The 11,382-nt window shown below is 33.8% G+C and overlaps 1 protein-coding gene across 1 annotated transcript; it reads left to right on the forward strand.

The window, feature by feature from the left end:
- Positions 1–1,357: 1,357 nt before the first annotated feature.
- LOC113389494 (protein claret segregational-like) lies at positions 1,358–5,925 on the forward strand. The gene is made up of 4 exons (XM_026626522.1): positions 1,358–1,680; positions 2,014–3,025; positions 4,923–5,434; positions 5,695–5,925. The coding sequence occupies exons 1-4, from the start codon at positions 1,540–1,542 to the stop codon at positions 5,923–5,925; spliced, it is 1,896 nt and encodes a 631-aa protein (XP_026482307.1). The 5' UTR covers positions 1,358–1,539.
- Positions 5,926–11,382: the final 5,457 nt, after the last annotated feature.

The following is an 11,382-nucleotide window of genomic DNA, read 5'->3' on the forward strand; positions in this document are numbered from 1 at the left end:
GAAAAATACATATTTATATATTTTATATTGATTATGTATAACTATTATCTATATTTAATTACATTTTATTATATAATAATTGTAATTTCATGATTAAAAGACAAAATAAAAGTTATCACATAGCGAAAAAATCTTTATTTTGCAAACAGTTTAATTAATACAATGCTGAAATAATGCGAAATATATATTTGTAGTGTTGATGGATCACCGTCGGTTCCCAAGCCCTATGATCGCATTTGCAGTGAATCGGTCGAGGTATTGAGTCCTACCTACTTGTCAACTTGGTCTTGTCTTTATAATAATGTCTAAATTATGTCTTTATAATAGTGTCTAAGTCTTTAGTTTGACCAAAAAATGAGTAAATTAATTTATTATTTACTTATTCTATTGATAAAATACTATTTATCATTATTATATTGTTTTTATTAAGAACTATTCCGAGATTATGACATAAGCTTTGAGGCACTTAACCTTAAAATTATTTACTGCATTTCTTTATTTAATTAATCATTATACTTAACTGTGTTTAAGTACGTTGAAGTAAATTTATAAATTTCAATAAACATTAAGCGTTCACATTATTACTGTATCTTGTTTATTATTATTTATAACAATTATTTAATATCTTTTTTCTTTAACAAACATGTAAAACCCATGAAAACCACACACTGATAGCGGATAGCCCCAATTAGTTCATATTTATTACGGCGCTGCAGTCACGCTCGGAACTCTTCTTTTATCTATGCACTTATCGTAAGGTAAGTTATAGTAATCGCAAAAAACAATAATAAAAATCTTTATATATCCCTACGCTTCAAAACTTTTTGAACATTTTGGCGTGCATTAAAAGAATCGGAATTCTGTGTGTGTGTATGCATGCATATTTGCATGTGTGTGTCTGTATTTGAGGATACAATTTTTCGACGATTTCGAGAATCACAGTCAACCGATTTGGATGATTTAAAAACATTTGATCTATATTCTTACGAACATTTGATCTATATTCTCAATTTCAATCATTCAAAAAACATTTAAAAAAATCAAAATTTTTCAAAAAGTCTATTTTTTCAAAATCTTCAGAAATCAAATTATTTCAAAATTTACAAATAATTTAAAGCTTATAAAAATTTTAAATAACTGAAACCAAGTACATATTTTTCTGCAGCATTATATATTGCTGAGTCAAGTTAATGAATTTTATTTTCCAGCACAAATTGTGCATTAAGAGGCCGATGGGAGATATGAGTTGTCGTATCCCGCTTTACTGAAACTTCATTATCTATGCTACTACTCTTGAACAACGTTGGCGATGGCGGTTGAGCCACATCAAAAGAATCGTTATTTCGTTTCTTGCTTGACAGGAGATATAAAGTTTTTTTTTTATTACTGTTTTACGTCTTCACTAAAGATTTTAAAGGTTTTAATTTGTACAGATTTTAATTAATTTTCTAATTTACTATTGTTATTCTATTAATATTTTAAGCTGTTTACATAATAGTGGTATTTAACTTTAATATTTTATTAAATTATATATTAAAAATGAGTGATAGCAGAATACCCAAAGTAACTCCAGCTTCTAAAAGGGTACTTGTCCAACCTAAATCTTACAGTGCTTTCACAAGTACAACATCCAATTCAAATACGAAAAATGCAGTACCAACTCTTACTAGACAGGCAACTGTAAGCATCATAGTATATTATTTTGTAATATAAATTCTTTTGAGATAATGCATCATAACAAAAATATAGATACCCTTACTAGTGAATCTTAGTTTACAGAGATTTTATATCTCATTCTATTTACATTGAATTCTTGCAATGAATGCAAGTGTTATCGATAATGATTTTAGCAACCAATATGATGAAAGTCATTTGCTTTTTACTAACTAAACTAACTGTGAAAACTAAACAGTAGTCCCATGTTGAAAATTTGCATGTCTTCTTATTAAATATGTATCAGCACTATGACTGTGGTATTTAATGTATATTCTTAAAATGCTGTGATTTTTTCAGAATCTTACTAGTACTAGCGCCAGACGTATTTTGCCTAATCGTAATTTAATGAGAAGAAGTAAATCATTTTCTTCATTAAAATCGGCATCAAAAGAAAACGTTCCTTTCAAAAAGCCAACACCAGTGGTTAAGCCGTCATTGCCATCAAAAAGAGCTGCATCTTCGGAGCTAGCACCAAATCCATCATCTTCTGCTCCAAAGCAAGCTAAAGTAAAGATACCTCCATATGATTTTAAAGCTAGATATAATGATCTTTTAGGCAAACATAATGCTTTAAAAGAAAAACATTCGGTTAATGAGAATAAGATAATTACTTTGGAAAAAGAAAATTTAACCATTAAGCATGATATTGTAAATTTAAAATCACAATTAGAGGGAATAACCTCAGCACATGATAAACTGATTCAGGAGCATAAACAGTTGCAGACGACTTCCTCTGAGGTTACATCAAAATATAATAATCTTGAAATTCAAATTTCAATACTTTCTCAAAAATATTCAGATACTTGTCAATTGCTGAAAGAAACTGAAAGTAAAAACTTAGAATACCTAGACAATGTAAAACATTTAACAAATGAAAATAAAGACTTAGAAATTAAAGTTGGAACCCTTAATGCCAAAGTGATTTCTCTCGAGACTTCTGTGAAAGAATATGAAATCTTACTGCAATTAGCTCATGTACAAAGGAAAAATTTAAATAACCAAATTTTGGACTTGAAAGGCAATATTAGGGTATTCTGCAGAATCAGGCCACCTCTTCCTGTCGAGAGAGATGAAGAACTATGTGACTGGAGCTTTTCCGATGATTGTTCTTTAAATGTAGCCAAGAGTTGCGAGCATACAAGTTCCTTCAATGGAGCAGCTACGCCAACAAAACACAATTTTGCATTTGATAAAGTTTTTGCTCCGTGTGCCTCACAGGAGAATGTCTTTGAAGAAGTTGAGGGACTTGTGCAGTCTGTTTTAGATGGCTACAATGTCTGCATTTTTGCATATGGACAGACTGGTAGTGGTAAGTATCATTATATATATATATATATATATATATATATATATATTTTGATGAGTTATTTAGAATCGGGCAATAACACCAAGTAAAGAAATTATTGCCCGATTCTAAATAACTCATCAAAATATATATCAACACCAAACTCACATATTTCAAATATATATATATATATATATATACATATATATATATACTAGTTGACCAGACAGACATTGTCCTGTATCAACGTCTACAATTCAAATCTCTACTATACTTTTTAATATTCTATTTGATATTCTGCCTTTGTGATTCATTTATGGTCTTAGCATAAGCAGTATAAGAAATTCAGGAAAAAATATCAAAGTATTTGCGGTAAAAGAACAATATCCCACTTAATTCTACCACACAACATAATTACTTCAATAATTTATTCTATAATTTTTACATTTTTTACTAATAATTTAATAATAATTATTGTTTATGTTCAAATCTTAGGCGAATTAATTTGTAAAACTTGCTAAATATTCCATGTACAATGCCAACAAATGAATTTTTGACACATGAAGCAAAATTCTAAATAATTTTTTTAATAAGTAGAAATATTTTTGTGTATTTTAAATAATTTAGTAAAGTAAACCAAAATGCGGCATTAAATTATATAATTTATCTGCCAAACATATATACTGTTGACTGTATCTTATATTATTTTAATTTCTGCTACATCTCAGCTGTTTTCGGCAATTATAATGTAGACATTACATTTTTCTTGTATATTACATTCTAATATTATATAAGCTCATAATTTTAGCTAAATTCAAATTTCAAGTTAGTTGACATTTCTAGCAAATGCCAACTCAAATGTTTTCAATGTCAAACAATGATAAGTGTTTTTTTGTAATTTTTGCCATTTATTTCTACAATATTACTATAGATTTAACGTTCATTAAATCTTAAAAATTTTCTTTGACAAACTCTAAAAAGAATTATCAAAATCCATTAGAATAACCATTTAGGAGAAGTATCAAATCATACACCCATACAGAAGAATTTTATATATGATATATAAATATATATATATATATATATATATATATATATATATATAATTAATTAATTTAATTTAATTTAAAATTTAATAAATAATTCAATAATTTTAAAATAATTTAATTTAAAAATTTAATTAGTATATATATTATATTAATTTTGTGAATATAAATATACTAAATGATAAACCATAAATTTGCAAACAACCATAAATCTGCAAAAAAATTACGAATTGTATTCACAACTTAATTAAAAAAATTACCATGCAGGAATAACGCTCATTGTGTAGCACAATATCATGTACTATAATTTATTAACTTAATCTTTCATACAATATTTAAATAAATAAATAAATATAAATATAAACATCTTGAAACCTATAATTGATTTGTTTTCTTAATTAACAATAAATATTAAAAATAAACAACTTTTTTTGAAGCAGTATTTAATAGCGACTTTTAAGAATTCCACTATCAATTTTTTTTTGCTTGGTATGAACTGCTAGATGATGATACATTTAGTATATTGTGTAGTCTTTTTATAAAAAAACTTCTCATAAAAAATATATGAACAACAGGTTTTTAATCTTCACAAGACTTTTGTTGACTAAATATTTTTTGCCAATATGTTTATTAAAGAAATCAATGCTATGATTGATTCACCAGATCATTATTTTCTATGAATCATTTAAAATGAATTACAGATGTTTTCAATGGAAACAGACAGTTAAGAAATGATGGTCAAAAGTAAAAATTGCACTTACTTGTACCATCAGATAATATAATCATTGTATAGCTTTTAACTTAGATAAAATTCAAATATCAATATAGTATATAATATTATAAATGCAATGAAATTTACTATTTTATATTTACAGGTAAAACATACACTATGGAGGGTTCTGAACACAATATGGGTTTAATTCCAAGATGTATCGAATTTATATTTAAAAAAGTTTCTGATCTGAAATGTGTAGGATGGTCTTTTCAAATTAGCTCATCATTTTTAGAGATCTACAACGAGCAAATACATGACCTACTCGATCTGTCCAACAGAGATCTGGATATACGTCTTGCTAGTTCTCTAGAAAAAAATATTGTTTATGTTACAAATTTGACTGAGATTATTGTTGAAAGCCAAAATGAATTGAAAGACCTTTTAAGAAGGGCTCAACAGAATAGAGCAACTGCTCAGACAGAATCCAATGAAAGATCTTCTAGATCTCATTCTGTTTCAAAGATCATTATATCTTCATCAGATCCAGCTACCGGTGAAAGTTTCACTGGTGTTCTTAATTTGGTTGATTTGGCAGGATCAGAGAGTCCAAAGACTTCAGTAAGAATGGATGAGACCAAGAACATTAATAAATCTTTAGCACAACTTGGAAAGGTAATAACCAATTAAGAAATTATCAATTATTAGTAATTATTATTAAACTATTGCATTTGGAATACATATGCTTAAGAGATTAAATTATAATGAAGTTATATATTGAGTATTAGTTTGAAAGTGTTACTGAATCAACTAGTAGTCTTTATTTTTTTATATATTGCAAATTTAATTTACTTGCTTCAATATGTAATATATATTAACTATATTTAATTATAAATCATAATTTCATTACTACTCAAAACTATTTGTTTTTTCAGGTCATATTATCGCTGCAACAAAAACAGTCACATATACCATATAGAAGTTCAAAATTGACATACTTGCTCATGCCGTCACTGGGTGGCAATTCAAAAACATTGATGTTTGTGAATGTAAATCCTCTATCTGCCAATTATTCGGAGTCTATAAATTCATTAAGATTTGCCTCACAAGTAAATCAAGTGAAAACATTAAAGGCGAACAGAAATAAATCCAAATTGCCAAAGTAGTAATATATATTTTATTGTGTATACATAATAATAATATATATAATATTTATAATTATTTCATATTCATATTTATATTTTATATGCGAATAAAATTCTAAAATATTACATATAATACAATTATTTTAGCCTAAGCTAAACTTATTAAGGCACAAAATATTAACTAGTTACTATTTAGTTTTGACTAGTGTCCCAACTTTTTGTGTCGTGGACCCCTAGGGCTTCATTTCCTTACCTATGGACTCATTATTTACCCCATAGATTAAAGAAGAGCATATGATTTATCCTATATCGTTTTTTTTTTTTAAATAATAAAACTTACTGTACTAAAGTTTATTAATAAACATTTAAAGTGAAAATACATGCTACTTGTATTCACTTACTAATTAAAAAATGTATATAAGGAAAACATGTATTACTTAACTCGGTTAATTGCTTTTAAAATAATAATAATAACAACATGTAAGCGAAAACTTAAATAAAGTAAAGTAAATGTAAATGTTTATAACATTGGCAACATTTTATAATGTTTAATTTCACATCTCCCGGCTAATGATGTCCAGTCTACATCATTTTTTTTTGTTAGCTCACTATATATATTATTATTATTAAATTTTCTTTTATTATCTCAAAAAGTGCAAAAAAATATTTCTTAATAGCCAGCAAATAAGGTCTTTACAAGCTCAAACATATTGCGACCATAAATCGAATGCCTACATGAAAAAAACAATATTATTTACTTTTTAATTCTATTTATAAATACTGTATATTACTTTTTATTAACTTCCCGTAGGGCAAGTTATAGTAATCGCAAAAAAATCGAAAACGAAAATTTTTATATATCTTTACGTTTCAAAGGTTTCTGAATATTTTGGCATACCTTAGAAAAAATGGATGCATGTGTGTGTGTGTGCGTGTATGTGTTTTTTTTTTTAGAGGTGCGAAAAAAAAATCTTCATAAGACACCGCCATCGTTGATACTCCGCTGTCCATCCTACAGCAGACAAAGATGGACGGCCGTGTGGAGATTTTTACCCACTAAAAAAAACACTCCTCTCCCCTCTCCCCGCAGATAGTACGGGGAGGACTGGATTGGAACCGCGTTAGCATTACATCAATCCAGTCCGTGCTGCGCCTTGCGACGCCTGTTTACGACTACTGGTCCCTTTCTCCGGTTGTAGCCTTCAAAAGATGCTATGCATAAGCTGCTACAGCTGACCAGTTTTCTTCTTGTTTCATCATGTAGGTCACAAGACTTGAGGGGGTAAGCCTGGTGCCTATAATGTGCGTTGTTTCGATAATCCTTCCACCTAGCACATTCAAAGAACGTGTGCTCAGTGTCGTCTATTTTATCTGGACAGTATTTGCACATTGGCGTGCTATGCAATCCCATCTTAAAAAGATAGGCATTAAACTGTCCATGTCCTGTCAGTAGCTGGGTTAGAAAAAAATCTGTGTCCCCGTATTGTCGAGAGAGCCAGACGCTAATGTCCGGAATCAGACGCGCCGACCATCTGCCCGTCTGTCCTGACGTCCACCGATTTTGCCACTCTTGTACGGTTTCATTTTTAATTCTCGACCTTGTTTCTCTGGAATCGTCGCCACCTAATTTAGCGTCGTAGAGTTTCACTCTCTCGAAAGCTAGCAAGTCAATCGGTTTGGCTCCTGCTATTACCAGCACGGCTGCTTCTGAGGCCGTGCTCTCAGAGCTCCTCGTCTTTGCACTGCCGCTATTTTGCGCCGATAAGTCTTTTGCTTGAGGATATCCGCCCATATCTCTGCTCCGTAAAGTAGTACAGAATGGACTACCTCAAGCAGGACTCGTCGTTTTCGGGTTTGTGGTCCCATGCAGTTAGCTATAATCCTTGACAAGTTGGATACCGTCTTGCTAGCTTTTATGCATGCACTATCGAGATGCTCACGGAAGGATAGCTTCTCATCTATCATTACTCCCACGTAACGCAAGGCCCTTGTCGACGTCAAAGTTGTCTCTTCTATGTCTACGGTGAACGGTTTTGGAAACCATTTTTGTCGGGTCAAGACAACCATCTCCGTTTTATTGTTTGGCGAGTTTTAGGTGGTGTTTCTCAAGCCAGGTCTCTATGGTGTCGACAGTCTCTCGAACGAGTAGTTCAGCCTCCTCAATGCTGTCCACTACGATTGTGGCTGCGACGTCGTCCGCAAAGCCCGTGAGTTCCACCTGCTTCGGCAAGGGAATCTCCAGGAGCTCGTCGTAGACAGCGTTCCACAAATCGGCTCCTAAGATTGAGCCTTGAGGTACCCCAGCTGTAATCTCGTGTTCTTGATGACCTTCCGTCGTTTCCACTATCAACTTTCTCCCATCGAGGTAGTCGTCTATTAGTCCTAGATTTTCTGGCTTTACGTCAAAATTATGCTCTAGGGCGTGTAAAATATTCTCCCAATTCGCACTGTTAAACGCGTTTTTAACGTCGAATGTGAGAAGGAGACACACTTTACGAGCTTTAAGACTACCACGCCATGCTACTCTTGATGTTTCCGTTACCTTCCGAATCGCGCCGATCGTCGATCGTCCTTTTTGAAATCCGTGTTGGTTCTTAGCAAAACCTCTGGCGCATTCAATGTCGTTGCGCAGTCTGCATTGAATAAGTTTCTCAAGCAGTTTGTCGGCGATGTCTAACATGCAGAGTGGTCGAAACGACGATGGCGTTACAGGGGTTTCCTTACTTTTGTCTATTAGGACCAATCTTTGCCGCTTCCAGACCGTAGGAAAGGTGCCAGACAAGCATTGTAGGCGTTCAGAAGAATATACGGAAATTCCAAGGCTACAATCTTGATCACTGAGGCTGGGATGCCATCAGGGCCTGGTGCTTTGCCAGTTTTTATGATTTTCGTCGCATCTTGGAGTTCCTTGGCAGTGAAGGGCGTAGTTTCACTGTTTTCCACGTATTGTCTCCTTTTCCGTGGCAGATGTTTAGGGAATAGTTCCGCTACGATAGAATTCATCAGAGCAGGAGATTTCGGTGCTTCTGGTAAAGCTCTACCAAGTCGTTTTGTAACGATTTGATAGGCTTTGCCCCAGAGATCTTTGTCAAGGTCATTGCAGATTTCCTTCCACAATCCGGCTTTAGCTGATTTTATGGCTTTATTTAGGCTCTTTTTGCCTGTTTGTACTCGTTTGTATACAAATCTTGGTAGGGGGAGCGTTTTGCAGCTCTTATGGCGCGGCGACGTAATGCGTGGCATCTTTTCCGTAGTTCTGCTATCTCTGATGACCACCAATATGCTGGACTTTGCACACCCTGATTTTTTGGTCGTGGCATAGAGGCGTTACATGAGGTGACAATAGCGTTCATAGTTTTAAGAACCGTTTCTTCCGTTTCTCTGCGGGTACTTAGTTTTGGATCAGCTTGAAGAGTAGATGCGTTTTGCTCGAGGGCTGCTCGCAACGCTTCCTGGTCAAGCTTCTTGGCACTTCACCTTCGTTTGCAAAAGTTGCTTGGTCGAGTCGGACCGGATCCAATACTAAATGTCACATGTTGATGATCACTGCCACTATACTCTTCAGATACAGTCCAGTCTCCAATCATGTTCGCCGTCCTTGGAGTGGCAAACGTAATGTCGAGAATAGATTCCTGATACCCCGGTCTTCTAAAGGTTGTAATACTCCCAGTATTTAACACAGTAAGGTCTAATCTTGCAGCAAAGTCTGCCACGTCATTTCCTCTAGTGTCCGAGTATTCGGCGCCCCATTCTGCCGATTTCGCGTTGAAATCACCAGCTACAATGACTTCTCCGTCAAATTTGCCGAGAGTGTCTTCTATGCTTGCCATTTTCTGGCGAAATACGCTGATCCCTTCATTTGATGAGAGGTAGACGCTTACACAGAAGGTCGTGGGAGTCTTGATCCAGACGAAACCCTCGCCGCTTCCGTTGTCATTGACGGTGATCTTCTTTGAGTTTGTGATTTATTCTGAATATTCATATATTGCTCGCAGATAAGGCAGATATCGATCTTATATTCAAAGATACGTTGGCGCAGTAGATTCTGCGCCAAGGCACATCTGTTCAGATTACCTTGTAGAAATCGCGTCATTTCTGTTCTCTCGTGGCTTCGGCAAGTGCTACACGGAATGCTTTACAGGTACCGGATCCGGCGACATGGCTCCCGCTGTTTCGATCTTCTTTGTCTACTGTACATAGAAAGCATTTTGGCTTTTCCGCGCAATCTACAGATTGTGATTTTCCCCGCCGCATTTGTAGCAACACTTGCTTCTGTCTGGTCCCCCGCATTTATGCGTTTGGTGTCCGAAACCGAGGCATTTAAAGCAGCGGCCCACTTTAACAACTGGGCGAATGCGACAGTTAACCCACCCAATTCTTATGCGGGCCTCATTTAGGGCTTTGATTGCATTAGCCTCGTCTATCTCACAGAAGGCCGCTCGTTGTCCTCTTGATGTGATGAACTGTAATAACAATTCGAATCATTATTTTGTTTAATAATTACAAAACGCGTTGCTAGTTATATGTAGGTTACGCGGACATCGGAAGTGCTTACTGTTGGATTTTGTAAATAGGTTGTAAACAATAAATTAGTATATAAGAGTTAGACAAAAGTTAGACAGTCAGTCAAACCTGGAGAGAAGCTTGGAGTCAAGCTTGGAGCCAGACATAGTATTCAGTAAAATGTAGTCTTTGCTGATATGATAACCAAAAGGTTATCAACAAATATTAATTGTAAAAATAGTGAATAATAAAAATATCATTCAAAGTAAGAAGTGTGTTTACAAATTACTATCAATCGCTGTTCGTCCTAAAGGCCTTTCACACTACCAGTGGACTCTGGAGAGTCCACATCACAAATATAATATTTTAACAACTATTCAACTGTTTACCGCTCGGGTCCAGCCTATCATTATAATTCCTGGTCGTACTGGTGATCCAGAACATACATCCAAATACACTACCAACCACCAGCCTAGGACAATTCATGGTGGCTTAGCGGTTTTTTCCCTCGTAGCGCTGAAGAGTTTTCTGACGGAGACATCGAGTTCAAAGCTGCCACAACTCGACAAACCGAACGATCATTCGAAGCACAAACTAAGGGATGGTGGCGCCTACCGAAGAACTTTAGAACGAACGCGAGACTACGACTAACTTGGACAAAACTATCTCATCGGATTCAAGTAAGCAAATCGAAATTTAATCATATCTCAAGATGGAACCCATTTTTGAAGAAGCTAGAGAAGGTAAAGATAATAGTATAGAAATAAATAAATTTAGAATTCAATTAGCAATTAGCACTATACCCGAATTCAATGGCAATTCAGATGACCTTTATAGATTTTTAAGTACTGTAGACTCAATTTTAGATGACGTGGATTTTGAGACATACAAATTCATATCAAAAATTGTTATTTGTAAATTAAGTGGAACAGCTTTTGATTGCATTAGACGGGCTGATTATCAGTTATGGAATAA

The sequence above is a fragment of the Ctenocephalides felis genome, unplaced genomic scaffold, assembly GCF_003426905.1.
Source record: "Ctenocephalides felis isolate EL2017-DRISC unplaced genomic scaffold, ASM342690v1 CF-g0.4_SCAFFOLD_03573, whole genome shotgun sequence".
NCBI lineage: Eukaryota > Metazoa > Arthropoda > Insecta > Siphonaptera > Pulicidae > Ctenocephalides > Ctenocephalides felis.

Bases quoted from the DNA above. Each gene is read 5' to 3' on its own strand.
- LOC113389494 (XM_026626522.1), top strand. From the start codon at position 1,540: ATGAGTGATAGCAGAATACCCAAAGTAACTCCAGCTTCTAAAAGGGTA. The intron at 1,681-2,013 runs GTAAGCATCATA...TGATTTTTTCAG, and splicing joins CTCTTACTAGACAGGCAACT to AATCTTACTAGTACTAGCGC. The intron at 3,026-4,922 runs GTAAGTATCATT...TTATATTTACAG, and splicing joins ATATGGACAGACTGGTAGTG to GTAAAACATACACTATGGAG.